The following is a 23,708-nucleotide window of genomic DNA, read 5'->3' as shown; positions in this document are numbered from 1 at the left end:
GCTCATGTGATACTATCTTATAATTTTGCCAAAGTGTGTTTCACTCACAAGAGCTTATTCAGGACAACCGTAATGTAAGTAATACATTCAATAGTCATCTGACATATTCACAACTGCATGCTGTGCTTGATATATTTCTTACCCATTAATAAATGCAAAATAAGTCAAAGCTAACCCCAACCATAGAGACATATATCGGTAGATCTAGAGAGAACCATTTTGAATGATTGCGCCGAACCCTTGATGTGTTGCAGGAACCATCATTTTACTATGGAGATGAAATCCTCCCCTTCCTGTGTTATCCAGCACAAACCCCTTTAATGAAGGAACCACATCTTTACTATTCCAATTGGGGCCTTTGGAGCAATGTGGAATAAGAATCATCACTATATTAATAAACAAGAACCACCTGGATCTTCATGTACACTTGCCCTGCTATGTGACAAAACCATTGCTTTAGGAATGTGGTATGACCGCATAAAGCAATATGCATATGTCCTGCATATGTTGGAGGAGCTACCCCTCTACCACTGTCCTTGAAACTTTGGGAAATGGTTTAAATCCCGGCTTTGGTACAGGAATCGTCACAGTAATAATGTACCCTAATCAGCGTTTTGTCTGAAGCCTTGTAGTGATAGGCTCTCAACCATCCTATGTCTGGGGCCATTCCATGAGGAAATTGCTCTAATAGTTGTATATCAATTCCATGTAATTAATGCGTTGTAGAAAATGCTGTTGGTAACATTTTGTTACAGATAATTTAGTAAATATTTCAGGACCTTTTTGAGCAATGTAATTGTAGATGATTACTTTTAAAACAAATTATTTGAAAAAAAATGCTTCATCGATCATATTTTCTTAACTTAAACTGTGCCAGTTTATGCCTTTCTATTTTTTAAATGCACATACCTTTTTTAAATTTACCCAGCAACTTTTCCGGATTTACTACTTTTATTAGGTGGAAATACCCAGAACCACCCTTTAATTTCCTTTTTTACTCTATTCATATTGCTTTGCTCCCAGAGTTGAAAACACTTTTAACACTTTCTTTTATTAAGTTTTAAACAAATGTTTATCTTACTTTCTCTAAAGGGTATACATTTGTATTCAGTTTTTATTTACATTTTAAACGTTTCAAATACATTTTTTTCAGATTAATTTTACACTGTTTATTACACGTAGCCCGTGTTTCTACTCCAAAATACTCACTTTCTGAGATGTTATTGTCATATATCATTCAAGCTCTTTATAATTAGGGGAAATTCCTTACTTGGAACCTCAGAATTAATAGACAAAGCCTAGATAGGACTTCTGTTTATGCCTGGCGAAAAACACAGCTGTGTAGTAGACGGGGCAAATATTCTTTATCAGCACAAAGCTACCTGGAATTGTTGAGGTACTTTATCATAGAGATGGAGATCTGCAAAAATATATTGATTGCTGAATTTTACACAATTGGCATTGCCGCGTTTCATGCTATCAGAGAAAATTAAAATCGCCAATGAAATGTCCTGCCAATAGTAGCACACAAAGGAAAATATTTTGACCTGGAAATGTTCACAATCACAATTGCTGTAACTTACATTTATTTGAAGTCCTGAGCTGTTTTAAACTATTCAGTAGAATTTGGCTTCTTAACAAACAATCCAATTTATTTAACTATGGTAAACATTATTTTTGGTATTGCTTGTAAGTAGGTTAATACTTTTTTAAGGGGATTACAAAAATGTAGGTGTGCTTATTGAAATATCTCAAGGAACCTATACTGGAAAGGTTTGGATTAACAAATTCAGCTTTTCAGAACTCCTAAAATGTGTTTTATTTTGCGATAACATTTGCAAGTTACAAAATGAGAATGAGTAGTAAAAGGTTATCGAATGTATTTGGGAATGTTAGCAATGATTTGTTTTTTTATAGAGCTCTTAAATTACATTTGAAACTTCTGAAAACCAGTCAAAAAATGTCCAACAAGCAAGGTCAACTTTATAAGGTTTTTTAAAGTTATTAAAATATTGACATTGTTTATTAATGTGTTATACATTATGTCACATTCAATGCCAATTTCTGGTAAAAGAATAGATCCAACTCCTACAGAAAAGAGAGACTACAAATATTGATTTTTGCACAAATGCTTCCAACATATTTGCAAAAGGAAAAATATCAGAACATCCTAAACGTCATCCTTTTTGTTTTCATTTCAGGAAGTTACAGAAGGCCATATTCCCTACTATTCAACATATTTAGTCTTAAAACAGATTTTCTAGGTTGAAGGTAGAGCAGGCACTGAGCCATGCAGAACATGTAGCTATTGAGAAATGAAATTCTTACCTCTAGGCTCCACTCCTGGCCCAAAGACTTTCACTCCACTGGTGTCCACGGCAGGGTCCACGTTGACCCGGACTGGAAATTTCGGCACTGCGTGGCCGCCATACTTGATGGTAATGGTGTACATTCCGGGGAACGCTGGGATGTAGGTGATGCTGTAGGTGCCATCGCTGTTGTTCTGTATCAGCACCTCGGCCTTGACGCCGGAATCGGAAATGATCTCTATGGTGAGCTCAGCCTCGCCCGCCTTGGAGCAGTCCACCGTGAATGTGGCCGTCTCACCTGCCTTTCCATGCTCCAGTCCAGGCCCACTGACCGTCACCTTGCTTGGATCAAAGACCGGCTTGATGTCAGCCTTAAACGGGGAGCCAGGGATGTGGACATCAGCGAAGAGGATGTTGATGGCATACTCTCCGGCCTCTGTTGGCAAGTATGACACTGAGCAGGAGCCATCGCCGTTGTCCTGGCACTCTATCTTGGCTTCGCAGGGGCCTTCCACCGTCAGCCCAAGACCCCCAGTACCCGCACCCTTGGTGTCGATGGCAAAGGGGGCTGGCTTCCCCACAAACCCACCTTTCAATCCGGGGCCGTAGGCCCGCACCTGGGAAGGAATGAGTCAGAAATAGTTAAGTACTGGCAGAAAGGAGTAGAAGGTTTCACTCAGTGGTGTGCTCTGGGCATAGGAGAGAACTGCTGCATAGAGAGGCTTTTCACTAGACTGGAGCATGTGTGAGACTTGTAAGGATGAGACATTCAGTCCCACCTTTGACTAAACTTGCCCCGCACGCACGCTCGCTTGCTTGCACACACTACATGTGCTCATCGAGTGTGTGTCCTGCGATACACTCCTATATCATATCACTATTTGCCCACACCATCTGCCTGCCTCATACAGGTGCCAATTTAGGCTCTGCATGTATGAGTATGAACAAAAAGGTATGCATGTGCCCACCAGCACTGTTGTACACTTGTGTTAATCACTTATACATGATGATGCTTGCACATGGGTCATGCTACTCACATGCATGATGCATATGTGCTCACTCCTGGTGTTATAAAGCTGGATTATCTCATACGTGTGCCTAACCATGCTGTTAGCTACCTGTACATAATACACTGGCCCATAAGTGTTACATGTGTTGGGCTACATGTTATGTTATGTTAAAGGTATTTATATAGCGCACTGTCCCCAACGGAATGAATCCCCAGGCGCACATGCTTGAATTATCCTTTGGCACACCCACCCAGATCAGCGCGCACTTACAGTTTTTCATGTGCTCGGTCATGCTATCTCACTTCTGCTTTACCTGCTTGTACCCTAAATCCTTGCACGTTTGGCTTGGCTCCTTGTGCACCTAACGAGCAACCTGCCATGCTGCTGTGCCATCAATGAGCGTACATGGCAGGGGAGAGGTCCTCTTTTCATAGGTCACCGAGTGAAATGGGTAAACAGATGTTAATCAATGAGGAGGGCGACCCCACCGCTGCCATCGCACGCCCAGGAGGCTCTTAGGCTGCCTCCCTCATTTCATGCACCTGGGTGAAAATGGGTGCCCTCCACTCATAGTCCATCTTCACCATCAGAGTGATAGGCCTGTGTGCCTCCACAATGCGGGTAATCACACGCCCCTCCAGCAAAAGGAATCCTTGGGTGTCAGTGACAGGACACAAGGTTTGGAAAATGCTCGTAATCTGTATTGTGCCCCCCGGGGGTGGGGGTTCCCAGCAGAGGCTCAGTTCCTGTTACTTCTTGGCTCTGGCATGTCTGCGCGCCATGTTTCTTATCGCCCCCCACCCCCTTCCAACATGCACAAACACACCAACCACTGAGAGCTCTCACTTATAACTGCATTATTCTACACAAATCGAAAACACATGGCAGTGGAGTCAAGGGAGGATGGGGTGGAGAAGATGAACTGAAAAGAGGGAGGAAGGAAGGAAGGAAGGAAGGAAGGAAGGAAGGAAGGAAGGAAGGAAGGAAGGAAGGAAGGAAGGAAGGAAGGAAGGAAGGAAAGAAGGAAGGAAGGAAGGAAGGAAGGAAGGAAGGAAGGAAGGAAGGAAGGAAGGAAGGAAGGAAGGAAGGAAGGAAGGAAGGAAGGAAGTATGGGAATGAAGGAAGCAAAGGAGAGAGGGAGGGAGGAAGGAAGGAAGGAGTTGGTCTATACGAGAAGGACGGAAGGGTGGAAGGAAGGAAGGAAGGAAGGAAAGAAGGAAGGAAGGAAGGAAGGAGTTGGTCTGTACGAGAAGGACGAAAGCAAGGGAGGGAGGAAGGAAGGAAGGAGTTGGTCTGTACGAGAAGGACGGAGGGGAGGAGGGAAGGAAGGAAGGAGTTCTGTACGAAGAAGAAAGGAAGAAAGGATTGGAGGAACAGAAGGAGCGAAGGAGGAACATTACGAAGAGCAGTGCTGCCTTTGGTCATGGATTGGAAAAAGGCCAGATGACCAAAGAAGGTGTGACGAGGGATGCAGGAAGGAATGTGGCGGTGTGGCGAAAGAAGGAAGGGCCAATAGGAATGAGGAAATGGATTTAAGGAAAGTTCTGAAGGAGGAGTGGACAAAAGAGTAAATATTTCTTTACTTTATCCCTGGGATATGTCTCCCTCACTGTGGATGGACATCAATGAAGATTGAGGCTGCACTCCGATCAATTGCCCATTCAGTTATTGAGCTCTTGACTGAGACTGCCAGGGTGCCACATATACCCAGGTGATAGCAGCGACGAGAACCCCTTGCCCTCCACCAGCACACCTCACTGCTGGACACAATCCATTCTTCGCAGTGAAGTGGGACAGATGGATGGTTGCAAGGGTGGGTGGGTGGGTGGATCGATGGATGGATGGATGGATGGCTGGCGGCATGGATGGGTGGGTGGATGGACGAACTAAGATAAAGCAGGTTCAAGGAACTCAGAAAGCACTCCTTACCTTGGACGGGTCCGGGGGCATGACTGCTTCCACGGTGAAAGGACTGCTCGGGACGGGGTTCCCGTCATAAGTGATGTCCACCTTGTAGGGCCCTTCTTCGGGCGGCATGTACTTGACAGTGTGGGGGGCATTGGTGGTGCCTGTCTCCACCTTGCACGGAATGGGTCGGCGCGATGGGGAGGTGATCTTCACATCGAGCTGGCCCTGTCCTCCGGCACCCCGAGTGTCGATGGTGAACTCCTGGTCCTTGCCCACATCCACCTCTGCAGGGGGGGACAGGAGGGAGGGTTAATGGAACAAAGAGATTATACAGGGTGCCCAATCAGAGCAAAGAGCAGCCACGCCCAAAGATTCCGACCACCAAGCATCCCTGGCAAGGCAGCGCCCAGATGCCCCTGGGCTGGTGTGCGCTATTCAAGTGAAACAAATAAATAAAATAAACAAGAGACCGCCTGCAAACTCCGACTGGTCGTCCATGCACTGGAGGAGGGCGCCATAAAGCCGTGCAGGCCGCATTATGGATGTGGTGATAAGAGTCAAAAGAGGTGGTATTCCAAACAGCGCCTCGTTTTAATGCCCCTCATCATTTTGAGTTGAGGCGGTATGAGGTATGGAGCAAACTAAACAAGCACAAGTGGTTTACACCGTGATTAGGAATGCTGCCTGAAAGTCCATGGTAATGTGTCATACATAATTCACTTCACTTGTAAGAAGAAATATTGTTCACAACAGGGCACCAGGATGTACACAAAATGGATTAGCAGCTTCTAAAGCACGTTTCCCACCCCTGGGCACATTCATATAAATACCAGGGCGGCCGAAGGCATTCCAACATGCAGCCCATATTCACAAAAGGGGGAAGCAAAGCACTCTCTGCGAGCTGTTTGCAAAGGATGCAGGGGCAGGCGCCCTGCACACCAGGGTCCGCCATGACCCTTCTGTGCATTTCTTACTTCGTGGGACAACAGCGGGATGAACTGCTACCGTCCTGCCTGCATTTCCATCCCCTCTGCAGACATGGAAAGGCATTTTTTTCTCCAAATACCATACATGGGGGAATTACTGCATGCGTTAACATTTTTACTGCAAGCAGTAATTTGACTGTACTACATGTGTGGCTGTTTTGCTCATGTTCTGGCTGCATGTTTGTAAATGGGTCCTGCATCCAAGAAATGGCACCTGTGGTTTCAGAATTCTGAAGTACACTATATTTCCAAAATGGGCCCCAGAGGCGCCAGATCTGCCAAATGAAGCATAGCGGCCAGAAGCAGGGATGGCCACGGCGTTATTATCCATTCATATGTGATCTCGACACCGCCCCGTTCTTCTCTGCCACCCACTCCCAGCGCAATTCAGCCACTTTCCTCGTTACACAGGTCCTTTCCATTGCCAGTTTAAGCTACTTACTGTTGTTGAGCCCGTGCACTTTGACCTTTCCCAGGTCCAGTGGTGGGGCCACGTTGACGACGAAGGGACTCTTGGGAACAGGGTCTCCTCCATAGGTGACGGATACGGTCAGGTTGCCCTGCAATGGACAAAAAGCAGAGAAAGGTGTGTTATTTCTTTGCCTCGCGCTGCCTGGCTACTGTCTGTGTATCTGCCCTGCGCGCACCCCTGCCAGCCATACCCCACTCTCACACCTAATAGGCAAAGGCAACAGTAGAGCTGATATCGCGAGAATAGACATCTTTTCGGCCTTGTGGACAATTCTAACTGCAATAGCTCCATGTTGGCTCTTAATGGGGGACCTGCCCGCCATGTTTGCAGTCTCGCTGCGGACACTTGTGAAAAGTGGACTCCTGGCTGGACGAGGAGCAGTGTTTCTATGCTACAAGCCTGGCACTATGCTTCCGGTCAGCCTTTTCCATCAGCATCTCGCCTTCTGCCAAAGCTACACTATTCTCACGGGCCCATGTCATGCTTGAGACAGTCATCCAGCTCTAGCCTTGCACTGAGCCTGCTCGGACGTGTAGCCGTATAATTATAAAGTGAAAAAGAAATCTACAAATCCAAGAGTGCAAAGTGAAAATCCAGTCATTTTCCCATTATGGGCCTCATTATATCCCCGGTGGTAGCCGTGCCGGTAAACACGGCAGGCTGCCGCCAGAGTTATGCTTTTTTTTCTGGATCCTGGCAGTGGGGAATCACCGGGACATTACAGCCCCGGCGGTTCCTGAAGCCAGGCGCCAGAAAAAGTAACTCCCCATTCCCATTGGAAATGGGGAGGATGGATTCACCGGCACTGTGTGCAACAGTTTGGTGCATCCGTCGAAGTCTGCGGGCGGGTGCCATTCTGTCCGCCAGGTCTGACCTGCCGGGCAGGAGGGCATCCCGGCCGCAAACTTGTACTTTGCCGGTCTGGTAACAATGGTGCCTGTAAGCCTACCGGCACCGTTCTTACCGGACCGGCAATGTTATAATGAAGCCCTATTTCTTCCTGGCCTTCTTTTCCCCCTAACCTTCTGGACTTTCTCTTTTCTTTCCTTTCCCTTCCCTTTTGGCCTTCCCTTCCCCTTCCATTCCTTTCCCTTTGCTTTCCTTTTCCTACCCTTCCCTTCTGACTTTCCAGCTTTCCCATCCCTTCCCTTCTGGGCTACCCCTCCCCTCCCTTCCCTTCTGTTCCCTTCCCCTTTGACCTGCCCTTTGCTTCCCTTCCCTTACCCCTCCATTCCTTTCCCTTTGCTTTCCTTTTCCTGGTCTTCCCTTCTCACTTTCCTGCTTTCCCTTCCCTTCTAAGCTTCCCCTTTCCCTTCCCCTCCCATTCCCTTTCCTTCTCCTGCCCTTCCCTTCTCGCTTTCCCCGCTTTCCCTTCCCACCTTCCCCTTTCCCTTCTCCTACCTTTCCTTTTCCTGCCCTTCCCTTCTGACTTTCCCGTTTTCGTTTTCCAGTTTCCATCCCGTCCCTGCCCTTCTGTCCTTCCCCTTCCCTTTTGGCCTACCCTTCGCTTCCCTTCCCTCCCCAACCATTCCTTTCCCTTTGCTTTCTTTTTCCTGCCCTTCCCTTCTCGCTTTCCTGCTTTCCCTTCCCGCCTTCCCTTTACCCTTTCCTTTTCCTTTTCCTGCCCTTCTGACTTTCCGTTTTCTCTTCCTTTGCCTTCCCAGTTTCCATCCCGCTCCTTCCCTTCTGGCTTCTCATTCCCTTCCCTACTCCCGTCCTTTCTGTCTTCCCTTCACATTCCCACTCCTCCTGCCCCAGCTCCCGTCACTGACTTGCTGGCGTCTCTTTCCCTTTCCCTTCCCCCTCCCTACTCACGTCCTTTTTGTCTTACCTTCTCCTCCCCACTCCTCCTGCCCCAGCTCCCGTCCCTTCCCTTCTGGCCTCTCCTTCTCTTTCCCTTCCCTCCCCTTTCCCTCTCTACTCCCTTCCTTTCTGTCTTCCCTTCTCCTCCCCGCTCCTCCTGCCCCAGCTCCCGTCCCTTCCCTTCTGGCCTCTCCTTCTCTTTCCCTTCCCTCCCCCGCCTCCCTTCCTTTCCGTCTTCCCTTCTCCTCCCCACTCCTCCTGCCCGAGCTCCCGTCACTCACCTGCTGGCGTCTCCTTCCCTTTCCCTTCCCTCCCTTCCTTTATGTCTTCCCTTCCCCCTCCCTACTCCCGTCCTTTCTGTCTTCCCTTTTCCCCACTCCTCCTGCCCTAGCTCCCGTCCCTTCCCTTCTGGCCTCTCCTTCTCTTTCCCTTCCCTCCCCCCTCCCTACTCCCGTCCTTTCTGTCTTCCCTTCCCCTTCCCGCTCCTCCTGTCCCAGCTCCCGTCCCTACCTTTCTGTCCTCTCCTTCTCTTTCCCTTTTCCTCCCGACTCCTCCTGCCCCAGCTCCTTTCCCTTCCCTTCTGTCCTTTCCTTTCCCTCCCACCCTCCCTTCCTTTCCGTCTTCTCTTCCCCTCCCCGCTCCTCCCGTCCCAGCTCCCGCCACGCACCTGCTGGATGGCCTCTCCTTCCCCTACCCCTTCCCTACTCCCGTCCTTTCTGTCTTCCCTTCACCTCCCCGCTCCTCCTGCCCCTGCCTCAGCTCCCGTCCCTTCCCTTCTGTTCTCTCCTTCTCTTTCCCTTCCCTCCCCCGCCTCCCTTCCTTTCCGTCTTCCCTCCTCCTCCCCGCTCCTCCCGCCCCAGCTCCCGCCACTCACCTGCTGGATGGCCGTGTACTTGACCGTGTAGGAGTAGTCGTGGTTGTCAATGATCTCGAAGTCGCGCACAGCCTCACCTTTCGCCAACCCGGTAAATTGTACGTCCAGCTTGGCCTTGCCAGCACCCTTGGTGAAGACAGTGAAGTGGGTGGGCTTCCCGACCTCCACACCTGGAGGAAAGGGGGGCCAGAAAGCTTGAGCGAATGGTATCTTGAGATGCCACCAATCAACAATCTACAACCTTTTAAAAGTGAGTTAAACATTTTTTTTCTTTTGAACTAATCTAAGATGTTGTTTTGCTAAAAAAATTGTTTAGGCAATTTTTAATGCAAATAAAAAAGAAAGGAAAAAGTGAGTTATTGACACCTGATTTCTCATCAAATTGCTTAGCAGATCATGGGCCTGATTACGAGGCTGGCGGTAGCCGTGCCTGTAGTACAGTCTAATATGGGAGAGGAGACAGTGAACACAAAGGGGGACTGTGGGTGGGTATATCACGCCCTGTACAAAATCCCAAACTTATATTCACACATAGCGGGTACAGGTATAGTCAACTGTTGCCCTTTTCTTATTTTTGCAGTATAAACTCTATTTGACCCTTCAGCCAAACTAACTGTGCCCTTCGAGTGAAATGTGCCCCTTGGTGCTGCTGGTGTGCCGCCTATCCATGTGGTCCCTTGATGTGATTTATTGTCAGAATAGGGTCAGCCTCTCTCTGTCCCCTCACCCTAGATAGGCGGCACACCACCGGTACCTAGGGGCAGATTTCACTCAGAGGGCACAGTTAGTTTAGTTGAAGGGTCAAATAGAGATTATACTGCAAAGATAACCAAAGGCAACCATTGACTGTACCTGTACCCGCTATGTGTGATTAGAGGAGGGGACATGCCATGCTCAGCAACTGTGTAATTTTGGAAAGGAGGAGGGAGGCCAGGGTCTGCAGCAGTGCAATATGGGAGAGGATGAGAGGACAGTGCAGCATGTACTTAACGTGCTGGGCTATCTTTCCTGCTTAAATGGTAAAGGAACAAGGATACCATTATCTGCACCCACTGTATCAAGCAGAAGGCCTGAGAGGTCAGACTCAGCAACTGGTGTACTGGATACTGATGTCACCTTACCTGTCCTGTTGAGCCCAGGGCCTTCTGCTTTCACCTTATTAGCATCATGCGATGGATCAACCTTAACTTTGAAGGGGCTGATAGGAATTTCCTGAAAAAGAGCAACAACAGAGAGAAGTTATGGAAGGAGGAAAACTGCAGTTACAGCTGTCAGTTATACAATGATAATACATGTTAGAAAAACCATGCAAATGGCCCCTGTGCATGGTATAACATTCTAAAACATAACATGATATACTATAGTGCTGAAAAAGACAGCTGAAGGCTTGGTGGACCTTATGTAAAGTCTTCTTAAACATGCATACATACATTTGATCTGAGCAATCAGGGAGCCTGAAATGACAACCACAGAACCTGGCGACAAAACACTAGGAACTGGATGGGCAATCATGGATCCTGGTTAGATTAAAATACATTTGGCTAAAACAACAAGGGATCCTGGCCACAAAACCATATGCCCTGCATTGACACGCATTAAACCTGATTAGAAAACGGTGGGGTTTGTAAGGACAACCATGGAGCCTAATTAGATATTGGCAAGGTTTAGCAAGACAACCATGGAGCCTGGTTAGATGGTGGCAAGGTTTAGCAAGACCACCATGGAGCCTGGTTAGATATTGGCAAGGTTTAGCAAGACAGCCATGGAGCTTGGTTAGATATTGGCAAGGTTTAGCAAGACAACCATGGAGCCTGGTTAGATATTGGCAAGGTTTAGCAAGACAGCCATGGAGATTAGTTAGATATTGGCAAGGTTTAACAAGAAAAACATGGAGCCTGGTTAGATGGTGGCAAGGTTTAGCAAGACGGTCACAGAGCCTGGTTAGATATTGGCAAGGTTTAGCAAGACAGCCATGGAGCTTGGTTAGATATTGGCATGGTTTAGCAAGACAGCCATGGAGCCTGGTTAGATATTGGCAAGGTTTAGCAAGACAGCCATGGAGATTAGTTAGATATTGGCAAGGTTCAACAAGAAAAACATGGAGCCTGGTTAGATGGTGGCAAGGTTTAGCAAGACGGTCACAGAGCCTGGTTAGATATTGGCAATGTTTAGCAAGATAATCAATCATGGAGCATTGTTAGATAGTGGCAGCGTTTTAGCAGGACAGCCATGGAGCCTGCTTAGATATTGGCATGGTTTAGCAAGACCATTATGGAGCCTGGTTAGATGGTGGCATGGTTTAGCAAGACAATTGTGGAGACTGATTAGATGGTGGCAAGGTTTGGTCGAACCACAAAGCCTGGCCATGGAATCACTATCCTTAAATAGTCTACTATGGAGCTTAAACATGTAACCATGTGCCTGCTTGGATAATGCCAGGTTTTAATATGACTTCCACAGATCCAGGTTAAATAACAATATGGTTTAATAAACCAACATGAGACCTGCCCTCATAATAGTAGGATTTTGTAAAAGAACCATCATGAAGCTTGGTCAGATAATGGTAGGTTTCAGAGAAAACCTTGGAGCCTTGTTAGATAAAAGAATGTTTTTCAGGACAGATCCAGGGCCTGGCTATGTGAACTTTGGCTTTCTTTGGACAACAAGTGCACCTGGATAGATGATGGTAGGGTTTAGTGGGTAAGCTGTGAATCCTGGCCACAAACCTGAAGAGCCTTGACAGATAACTGTGGAGCAAGGGTGGATAATAATAGGGTTTCGTAGGACAAATATGGAGAGTAGAAAAAGGTTGGATTTGGTAGGACACCCATGCAGCGTAGTTATATAATGGTCGTACATCCACGATGAGTAGTGAGATAATGGAACCTCTTTAGGTAATGGCAGGGCATCCAGGATAATTATTGAGATACTGGAGCCTTGTTAGATAAGGGTAGGACATCCACAATGAGTAGTGAGATAAAGGGCCCTGATTAGATAACAACAGGACAAGCAGGATAAATAGTGTGTGATAATTGGTATTTTTATATAAGAGCAGGACATTCACGATGAGTAGTGAGATAATGGATCTTGTTAGATAATGGTTGTACATCCACGATGAGTAGTGAGATAATGGATCTTGTTAGATAATGGTTGGACATCCACAATGAGTAGTGAGATAATGGATCTGGTTAGATAATTGTTGGACATCCAGGATGAGTAGAGGGATATGGAACCTGGTTAAATAACAGTGTGGCTTAGCAGGGGAACTAAATGTTGCTACTCTTGGATGTCCAACACAAAACTTAGCGCTATTAGACAACATATTCCCAAATATGGCAACTAAATGACTAAGATAACAATAGCGCCCCTTTGGAGAACTGCGTGCCATTGATAGGCAGATGTGGGACTGTATAGCTGTAAGGAATAAAAGAAAGTCATTTGTCTGGTTAGATGAATGAATCCCCCGTATGGGGGCAATAATATAGGTAAACAATGGGTAATGGCAGAGTCCCCTTAGAGCACGGTAGTGCCTTGTGGGGGCAATGAAAAGCCTAATATGATAATTATACAGATTCTGTAAGCAACTTCAGGGTTCAGTTGGATAATGAAGTACACACCCTATTTTGATTTTGACCAATTTTCTGAAACTTTGACCTAATCACCACCTTGCAATGGCTTTCCTAGTCTCACCAGTAGACCAAAATTCGCAAGGTGACCTGATGGGCAAAACCTGTGGGGTTCATGCAATGTGACTGTGCCTCTCAATTATTACCTTCATCGCTGAAGTACAATAGAAAAGATGAGTCCCCGTGCACCCAACAAGCACACCCTTCCCCGCCTGACAGCCTTTTCTTTCCTTCCTTCTGCTATGTGCTTGCTCCTAGCCCACTCCCCCATCATCCTACCACAGACCAAGGCCTGGAGACCAAGGCATTGGCACAATGCGTGTTACCCGTTCAGACACGCCTCTACACCAGGAGACCACTAAAGTGGTAACGCATGACATATAAATGGGTATCAGAGACTGCTAGGTGAAGAGATGGTGAGCAGGAAAAGACATGAAGAGTTCAAACTACAAAAAAGCAGGAAATATGAAACTCGAAAGGGGCAACAATCAGTGAGAGAAGGGACAGGTGGGACGGGATCAGGGAGGGCAAAGGCACGGAGAAAGGAAACTGCAATAGCAAGAGAGGGCGTGAGAGGGAAACCACGGACTGCAGAAGTGCAGACAGACAGCAAAAGCATCAAACACAATACACGATGAGGAAGAAAAAAGAGCAGCAGAGAAGGAAAATGAAGAACACAAGTAGAGTGTGGGGGTAGTGAGATGGCTGTACATTATTCCAGGCCTGACCGCGCTCCTAACTATGTCCCATAAGTGTCCTATGCAACTACTTGCTCCTCAGAATGTCCTGCTTGCATTTGGGCATCTCCTGCATAATGTCCCATAAGTGTCATATAAGTGTCCTATGCACCTACTTTCTCCTAAGAATGTCCGCTTGCATTTGATCATCTCCCGCATAATGTCCCATATCTGTCCTATGCAACTACTTGCTCCTCAGATTGTCCACTTGCATTTGGTCATCTCCCGCATCCCTGTCACTCGTGGTAGAGCAGATAGTCTCTTGTGTGCATCACCCCCCCTCTCATAGGAACCAGCAAGGAAGTGATGGCCAACAGGTGGCAGGGGGTTCATTCTGGGCTCCCCAGGGGTTGCATCTGTGATACTCAGGCTCCCCCTTGTGATTCTCGTGCCCATCATTTATCTACTACTGTATTATGTGGAATGGGTTATGGGTCTAACACTTATTGGACCTTTTCATCCACATCTTGTCATTTCATCAAGGACAAGGTTAGTCTTATGCCCTTGGGTGAGTAGTGAAGGGGGATGGGCCATGGTCATGCGATGCTCCTTCCTGTGAAATGACACCAGCGGTGGATCGGAAACACATCAGAGGGATCAAAGAAGGGCAGGAACTACAGAGGTGAGGGAGGCGGGAAAGGCAGGGAAGGAAAAAGCTAAACTTTGGAAGGAAGGAAGTGAATCGGGAAGACGTCAGCAAGTAAGAAGAGACGGAGAAGGAGCAAGTGCTAGGAGAAAGGCTCAGGCAAGCATGGGGTACGGCAGGGAGGGGGACCCAGGCACTGCAGGAACATCTGAGGAGAATGGGCACCGAGCAGAAGAGCATGGGGTGCAAGGGCACGTGAACAGAGATTTAGAGCCAAGCCAAGACCTGGAAGACTGAGGAGAAATAGAGACAGGAATGAACACCGGCAAGGAACAGAAATATTGGAAGTAAGTGTGATTGCCTTTTTTAAGAACAGAGACAATCCTCCAAATCTTTAGAATGTTTTGCAGGAAATACATTGGAAATGAGCAGCCAGACCTGTAAAGGTATTCGCCATCTCCCAGAGAGAATTCATTGAACAAGTATCCAGTGATATGGTTAATTCAATGAAAACAAAACAACGTTGAGAACAAATGCTGGAGAACCTGAGACAGTCTGGAGGTTGTGACCAAAGAGAGGGGCTTTTGTGTAAGGGATGCAGGAATGATGATAACGTGCAGCAGTTTTGTGTTGGGTTATGCTTCTGGTAAGCAATGTGGTTGCTTCTCAGCTCTCCCAATCGGAGATTTCTTACCTGGTCGGCGAAGAGGACCATGATAGTGTAGCGCCCGGCACCTGGTGGTGTGTACTTCACAGTGAATGTGTCATTGTCGTTCTTAATGATATCAAAGTCAATATCAGCCTCCGCTGGTCCAATCACACCCGGGGCGCACTTAATTCCAATGCTGACGTCCCCTGGGAAAAAAAAGAATATGGGCACTTAGGATGGCAGAAGAGCTTGTTCTAATGCAGGGGTCCGAAACCCTGGCTGTCCAGATATTTTAAACTACAGCTCCCATCATCCCTGGCCAGCATAATCAATGATGAGGTATCATGGAAGATGTAGTGCAAAACATCTGGAGAGCCACAGGTTGCAGACGCTTGATCTAATGCAATGCCGAGACCCTGGACCCTCCCAATTGAAGCTCACTATCGGAGGTCAACCGCCCTATCTATGGATCACTGGTGTCTGCCAATTTCATGGACTATTGGTAGCAACGCTTGAAATGTGGCCAACTCGCTGAATGACCGACCAGTCTTTTACAGGCCCTGGCTTTTCTTGAAGGCCTATCTGCCTTTGTCCCCTTTTGACCGGGTGGCCTTCTGCCAACAACAGAAACCAATATGCAACTACGTGCGCTATAGAAGACCACTTTACGTTACATCACATACCCACATGGAAGATTTTGCTTTAGTGCACCCCTGAAGAGATCTCCCCTCAGGCCCCTTCAGTAGATGAAATCGTCAATAATATTCTGATATCTACCAGCTGCCAAGTGGTCCCATCTCATGTGCGTACCCTCACAGTCCTGAAAGTTTGGATCACAGACACTTTCATTACGGGACTTGTAGGGCCAACCGTGGGAACAATAAACCTGCAAGTGCCGGAATGAACATTGTTGCTGGAGGAAAGGAAAGGCCGGGGGAAGGTGTCACACGTGACTGTGTGGTATGTGTATGTCTATCCTTCAGGAATTGGGATTTTCCGGCATCCCGCATGAATTCTTGATTTGCGCTCTACGTAAGGATGTGCTTTCTGTTTGAGTTTCCCCCTCAACAACCCCAACAGAGCATGGTGTGCTGCACAGCCCAACCACTTGCTTAACCCTAAAAGCGCGTTCAAGAGCAGAGGGGAGCAGCGGTTTGCTTCAATGGCTCCCTATCTCTGAAATAAACTCTCAGAAGACATAAGCGTTGTCCCCAACCTGACGTCTTTAATGGCACAACTGAAGACCCATCTGCTCTAACGCGACATCCAAGGAGAAGCACCACTGGAATCGACCAAAAGCGCCATGAGGCAATTAAGTTACACAGTGAGCACTTTACAAATTAGCATAGACACCTAAACATAATGATCCCAGGTACACTGCGTCAAAGTTAGGTATCTGGTCTTTCCATCTAATGCCATTCCATCAAATGTATTCCTTCTAAAAACTTTGCATCTAATGCATTTTTTTGGGGGGTAAGGGATTAATTTTTGTTTAGGTGCATTATAAAGGGTAAAAAACGGGGTTGGGGTGGGGACCCCCACCAAAAAAAGAAATGCATTAGATGCAAAGTTTTTAGATGGAAAAATTTGATGGAATGGTATTAGATGCAATGGCATTAGATTGAAAGACCATAAACCGTCAAGTTATGTTACAATCGCCCAAGAGTTGTGGTGCACCTTTTTCTACCCCAAAGCCCTAGCATTTGAACTCAAAATCCTGACATTGTACCAGTTCTGCAACTGATGCCTTAACTGGCTGAGCTACGGCCTGAGTGCCTAAAAAAAAAAATTGGTCTATGGAGTCTCAAGCAAAATGATCCTTTCACTTAATACAGAGATAATGCGATGGAAAACAGAAACCATGAACTAACATTTTATTAGAGACTGTTTCGAATGTCACAGCCTGTTAGTGAAGAAAATAACTTGGGTTTACCCCCAGCGGCCCTCGTTAATGTTAGAAGTGAATGCATGACTGCACTCGGCCTTTGGCATGTGTGTACACCTTGTGTGTCCTATTTCACCCCATATGTTTTGGGAAATGGCATGTCAGTTTCATCTCATTACCCCTGATGCCAGCGGCCCCTCAAAGGAGGAGAAGTTATGTGTTTACTTCAGAAGGAGAACAGCAAGCCTGACTCGCTCTCCAGCCTTGCTGGATAAAAGCAGTAAGATGGGAAGAGATGCCCGTGTAAGATTTCTATTTAGCCTGTGCGCAGCCACAGACACTAAGGATTGGCCTCCAGTGTTGCTGGAAACAAGGCTGAAGAGACAAGGGCTCTGAAACAGGTGGCCTCATAGCTCAGGAGCGCCTTCTTGGGACCTCTTAAGAACACCACTTCTATTATAAACAAATTGGAGAGCCACGAGATAGTTTCTAAAGGGGGGGTGGCTTGCTGTGAAGAGCTAGCTAGGCCACATGTTGCTGCCCACCAGTCATGGGACCCCTTCCATATTATGGGCAATTGCAAGACTCCTTTGATCGGGATAGCCCTGATCTTGGTTGGTAGATCACTTCAGATCTCTTATCACTGGTCATTGAAGAGAGGTTCTACGGGTCAGTTCCCTGGAGGAATTTCCCCAGAGCAGTGGCATGGTGACCCCCGCCTCGAGTACCATTATTGTTGCGGGGCCCCCCTTGAGTAAACTCATTGTTGCTCGGCCCCCCAAATGCCGTTACTGTTCATGTTTCCTATTAACACCAGTTCCCGCGCTCCCCCGAAGTACACTGCCCCCAGGAGTTACACTAGGCTGAAAACATGAGGCTTTGAAAAGACTAAAATTCTGAAGTTTATTGAATAACTTCAACACAACCTTTGCTTTTTATGCAAAAGAGGTAATGTTGAACTCCTCATCTCAGAGAAAAGGCTGTGATCAAATACTGTCACCCCTGATCAAGGAGTAAGATGACTATAAGAATCAAAGGGGTGGCAAAGCTCTTCCTCTGAGACACCAGCATATCAAACCTGGCACTGTTTTCTAATGCCAGGCACAGCGAGCTGGGGATTGCAGATCGACTGTCACGGGCGGCTAAAGCCAGCGACTGACCTAGAAACATGCTGCTGGGATAAGCAGACACAGTGCTGCTAGGACAAGCAGGCACAATAATGCTAGGATAAGCAGGCACAGTGCTGCTAGGATAAGCAGGGGCAGTGCTGCTAGGACAAGCAGGGGCGGTGCTGCTAGGACAATCAGGGGCAGTGCTGCTAGGATAAGCAGGCACAGTACTGCTAGGATAAGCAGGCGCAGTGCTGCCAGGATAAGCAGGCGCAGTGCTGCTAGGATAAGCAGGCGCAGTGCTGCTAGGATAATCAGGAGCAGTGCTGCTAGGATAAGCAGGGGTGGTGCTGCTAGGACAATCAGGGGCAGTGCTGCTAGGATAAGCAGGCACAGTACTGCTAGGATAACCAGGCGCAGTGCTGCATAAGCAGATGCAGTGCTGCTAGGATAAGCAGGCACAGTGCTGCTAGGATAATCAGGAACAGTGCTGCTAGGATAAGCAGGCGCAGTGCTGCTAGGATAAGCAGGCACAGTACTGCTAGGATAAGCAGGCGCAGTGCTGCATAAGCAGACGCAGTGCTGCTAGGATAAGCAGGCGCAGTGCTGCTAGGATAATCAGGAACAGTGCTGCTAGGATAAGCAGGCGCAGTGCTGCTGGGATAAGCAGGTGCAGTACACGTTAGGCTCAAGAGGTTCACTATCACAGAATCGCACCCACACCCACAGCTGTGTCATCAACATTAGGAATGCAGGAGGCTGTAATGTGTTCTGAGGAAGCCTTATACTTTGATGGCAATCATTGATCAGGGAGAGGGTGAAGACCTAGGGGGACACCACAGATCACCAGCAGGATGCTTTGTCTACCCGTATATTCGGAAATAACCATTTCCGGCAGTCTACATCATCCACTGGGCAAATCACTGGCCTCATAGGAGTGAGAGGATGAGATGCGAGCGGAGCACAGCACTTTGTACGAGCGCACCATCATTGGAAGCCTCTGTGCTTGAGGTGTTCCTTTGCTGATAAAGGCTTTTCTTCAGCTTTGGTCCTGCTGGGACTGAGGCGCTAGCATGGCCCACACATTTACCCTTCCCGGGAATGCCTCTGACCTCAAGAACGTACCTTGGCCTGCTTCGCTGCAGTCCACCGTGAAGTAGGTGGGCTCGTTGGCCTTGAGTCCAGTTTTCTCCACGCCCGGCCCGTAGACCTTCACTTTACTGGGGTGGCTCCCCTCGCCTATATTCACCTGCAGGACAAAACAGAGCAGGCGGATTGGTGTCAAAGAATGAGAGTGCAGCCTCCCAGCTGTCCAAAATGACAAGCATGCCCCTTTTAGCTGCCAGGCCGCAAGGGCCACAAGAGGGACCTGCTCAATGTGTGTGGCAGGCCTGACACACTGGTAGACTCCCAGAACTGGCGCACAGACGCATGGCCATGTTGCATACAAAAGGCAGGCGCAAATGATTGGCACAAGGAAGTTTTTGCTCTTGTATCGCATGCAAAAGGGTACCTATTTCTGGCACGCAGAACATGCCCAGCACAAAGAGACATGGACAAAGAGGAGTTTCATCAATGTTTAACACACAGAAGAGATGCTCATCTCCTGCACAAAGAACTACTGACTACTGCTACTTCCGGCATGCAGAGGAGACATCAGCAACACACACACGCACAACACTCTCTCTCTCTTTAACTTCTAGCACACTGTGATTAGCATGCCTGGCACACACACAGATCTGCAAACCGTACACACACACAAACTCTCTCTCTTTCTCTCTCTCTTTCTCTTTAACTTCTAGCACACTGTGATTGAAATGCCTGGCCCACTCAGTAGATCTCCAACCTCTGCACACACTGTGATTGCCATGCCTGGCACACACACAGATCTGCAAGCCCTGCACACCCTGTGATTGCCATGCCGGGCACCATCAGAGACCTGCAAGCCCTACACACAATGTGATTGCCATGGTTGGCACACACAGAGATCTGGAAGACCTGCACACACTGAGATTGACATGCCTGGCACACACACAGATCTGCAAGCCCTGCACACACTGTGATTGACATGCCTGGCACACACACAGATCTCCAAGCCCTGCACACACTGAGATTGACATGCCTGGCACACACACAGATGTGCAAGCCCTGCACACACTGTGATTCACATGCCTGGCACGCACAGAGATCTGCAAGCCCTGCCCACACTTGGATTGCCACGCCTTGTCCCATGGTGAGCCACTCTTACCCTGAAGGGGCTGTTTGGAATGTTGACACCGCCCCAAGTGATGATGATGGTGTGCTTGATAGCCTTGGTTGGCACATAGACACAGATGAAGGTGTTGTCACCGTTGTCTTTGATCTTGATATCGATGGGGATTCCCTCAGCATCCTAAAAGTACAGGAACAAATTCACTCTTTAAATATTTAGGTGGAAGCAGGACCTGTGATTGGCCATCTCTGATCCCATGACTCTTGGTGAGGATTTGTCACGATGCATTGTCTAGAAATTCTTGAAGCCTTCACAGATCCAATAACCAGGCTTCAAACTGAGTTATACCTGAGGCGTAGCCAGCATTGTCTAACAAGTGGGGCCTGCAGCTAATGTAGTTGGGCCCACCGCAGTGACATTAACATCTGTAAATGCCCACACAGTGCTGCTGAGCGGGCACACACAGTTTCAAGCTTTACTGCTATGGCATCATTGGAATATTCAGTCACTGCAGGCGGGGAGAGTCATGCATGTGATACTGCCCTACAGCTATGATGAAAGGTGCTACACCCGCATGCACTCATGGCCCACAGTGGACCACGCGGCTAAGGCAGGACAAAAGGGAGCTGGAGCAGTACAATATTACGCAGCGGGGTCAGGCAGCTAAATGTCTGGGCTTCAGTGGGGTGTGTGACACGCCTGGTGCCAGGGGTGGACTGGGACCCAAAAGAGGCCCTGGAAATAATTTTCAAAGTGGCCCCAATTTGCAAGCCTAACCCTTTTCCTATGAGAAAATGTGGAAATATCACACAAAAGAGGCCTAGGGTGCAGAGGTCTACCGGGAAATCTCCAGAATTCTCTATAGGCCAATCCACCCCTGCCTGGTGCATGCACGCATGCTAGTATTCTTACAAACATGCCCCAATGAACCAATTCACAAGGGTGTGAACCATACCACACTGATGAACCCCAATTAGGGTGAAGTGCACATGCGGGTATTGCCTCGCTGAGGGCTGTTGATCTTGGACTGATAAACTAATGTATAAAATAGTGTTCCCTATAAGACGGTGACATTAATCCAGAGTACAAATGTGTATGCTCCATTTATTAGCTGCATACCCATAGTGCTCTGCTCTCTGGCTCGGAAATGGAGATGAACTTCCAGGAATGACATCTAGGTGGTGCTATGACATGTGCGGCCTGTTAACTGAAATGGCCTCATTATATGATATTTCTTTTTGTTGTCTTTTTTAAACTTACCATAATATTGATGTGCTCAGTGCTCTGTAATCATGGCAGTGGTGTGCTTAAATGCATTATATGTCCGCACGGTCACTTAGGGGTGAGGTCCTTCTCTGTAAGCGTGCGTGTCTATTACAAGTACATCCGTTTCACTGTTTTTAAATGATGCCCTAATTCGCTCGACCAGTATATGTTACACCAGGTGATAATAACAAGGGTGGGGCTTCTTGGGACAGTTCCCTAGTAAAGTGTCCACATGGGACCTCCTGCGTTGGACACAAAGAGACACAGCAGCAGCATCGAGAAGTCTGATGGTGGTGCTGGCACAGGAAACACAGTGTGGTGTGGGCAGTTCTTCTGCTTAAGGTCTGACTGGGGTTTCTGTAATGCCCCCAGCCGTGACCCCACCACATATGATGGTGAAAAAGGACATGGGGGAACACAAATAGTTTGCATCTGCCAGCCTTGCACAATAATGCAAGTGTGTAAGACAAAATGCCCCACGTTCTGTGCACCATCAGATGCACATTTACAATGAGGGCTGCAACGAGTGTCACTGCATGGGCATTGCCTTCTAGGAATCAGATAAGTAGGTACCTGGGCATAGATCTTCAGCTCAGCTTTTCCTGCACCCCGGGCATCGATGGTGAACTCCGCGGGCCTGTCCACGATACATCCAGTTGGCTCCAAGCCTGGTCCAAAAGCCTTGACCTAATGGGAGAAGAAGATGGTGAGCTGTCAACAAGCACATGACCCCCAAGCTGCAGGGTTAAGTCGCTACAACCATGTGCATTAGGACACAAGCAGGACTAGGACTTGACACTCGCAGACCGGAAGATCCAGGAATTGCGATATCCCGAAAGCAGCCCTGCGGCTTCTGGCAGTCCCTCCTCTGCAAGCTGAGGTTGGTCAGGACTCTTTTTCCTGTCGCATGCTAGATCTCTGGCTGATTTCTGCCTTATTTGTGTGCTGCCATCGCCTGCAGTGCTTGGATTTTAGATGCATTGTGAGTTACCCTGTTCCCGGCTACAGGCAATCCTCCCTTCTGTGTGCTAACCATGAGCCCTTTGCTTTCTGATCTTCTCATTTGCATGGTATAGCTGCATACTAGTTTATGCTCTTTCCATCTAATGCCATTGCATCCAATGCCATTCCATCAAATTTATTCCATCTAAAAACTTAGCATCTAATGCATTTTTTTGTTATTTTTTTTGTTTTTTTGGCGGGTGGGGGGTCCCCCACCAACCCCAGTTTTTTACCCTTTAAATTTCACCTAAAGAAAAATCAACCCTTTATCCCCCAAAAATATGCATTCAATGAACATTTTTTAGATAGAAACATTTCGATGGAATGGCATTAGATACAATGGCATTAGATGGAAAGACCAGATACCCTGCATACTAACTCTACAGGCATCGTCCAGGTCCTGTCATCAATTCATCCAATTCTGGCTGATGCCCTATAGGGTTGACATGTATGATAAGCATTAGTAAGTCTCGGGAAGATAGCTCAAGGGCAATGTGCTCCCCTTGGAATTAAGACAACACGGAGCACCACAGGGTTGATCCCCGGGTCAGTGCTTAGAAACCTCTGGTAATAACCTATCTCATCATATCCATTACCTTATCTGTGATATCAGTCAATCTTTCATGGTACAGCACCCTCGTAGTGCTTAATCTACGAATGCTGGTTTCCATCCATACTTATCAATGATTGACTATACTCGCACTCATGCCCACTCTTAATATCATGCTGCCTGCACCCATCTCCTCTGGGAGACAAATACTCCTTTACTTATCTACAATATGACATCCTGAAACCCATACTCATTCCTACTCCAATATCATAATAAGGGCACGCAATTCACTATGACGTTTTACTCCCCTTCCTCCCCCCAGCATAAAGGGGTACCCAGTGATAAACGTGCCTGGGAAATAGCCGCTGGGGGCGAATTTCCCCCAAATTTGCACTCCAAAGCAAATCAAGCACTTTCCCTGAATATTCTACAGCTGGAATATATAATAGACAATGATACCCTTCCTAGAATATGTGGGGGGAGGCTTTTAGAGGTGCCGTTTTTCCAGGCGACATTATCACGTGGAGCCCATAATGGATACTGAAAGTAAGACCCCCGAAGAGGGATGGCGAGAGGCCTAAGGAATAGACACATGTCGCCGCTTGGTTCGGTGCACTCTGAGTGTTGCTATAAACTACTTGCACTTTTTCCATTTTGTGCCACAGTGATCTGAAGGCCACTGCATGGAAAGGGAGAGGCTATGCCCATGGAAAGGTCAGCGTGG

The 23,708-nt window shown here is 47.6% G+C and overlaps 1 protein-coding gene across 6 annotated transcripts in view; it reads right to left on the bottom strand.

The window, feature by feature from the left end:
* FLNC (filamin C) overlaps positions 1 to 23,708 on the bottom strand; it is a 253,022-nt gene that overhangs the window by 93,825 nt on the left and 135,489 nt on the right. For all 6 annotated transcript variants that reach the window (XM_069629538.1, XM_069629534.1, XM_069629535.1 and 3 more), the window contains 9 exons: positions 22,006 to 22,119; positions 20,203 to 20,346; positions 19,080 to 19,203; positions 15,006 to 15,166; positions 10,484 to 10,574; positions 9,363 to 9,532; positions 6,656 to 6,773; positions 5,249 to 5,511; positions 2,329 to 2,926 (listed from right to left, as the gene is read on the bottom strand). In XM_069629538.1, the coding sequence (XP_069485639.1) occupies positions 2,329 to 2,926; positions 5,249 to 5,511; positions 6,656 to 6,773; positions 9,363 to 9,532; positions 10,484 to 10,574; positions 15,006 to 15,166; positions 19,080 to 19,203; positions 20,203 to 20,346; positions 22,006 to 22,119 (1,783 nt within the window). The remainder of the gene's footprint in view (positions 1 to 2,328; positions 2,927 to 5,248; positions 5,512 to 6,655; positions 6,774 to 9,362; positions 9,533 to 10,483; positions 10,575 to 15,005; positions 15,167 to 19,079; positions 19,204 to 20,202; positions 20,347 to 22,005; positions 22,120 to 23,708) is intronic.

The sequence above is a fragment of the Ambystoma mexicanum genome, chromosome 12 (assembly GCF_040938575.1).
Source record: "Ambystoma mexicanum isolate Mex_15411 chromosome 12, UKY_AmexF1_1, whole genome shotgun sequence".
Taxonomy (NCBI): domain Eukaryota; kingdom Metazoa; phylum Chordata; class Amphibia; order Caudata; family Ambystomatidae; genus Ambystoma; species Ambystoma mexicanum.
The sequence above is the reverse complement of the archived record's forward strand: the minus strand, read 5'-3'. Positions and strand labels throughout refer to the sequence as shown.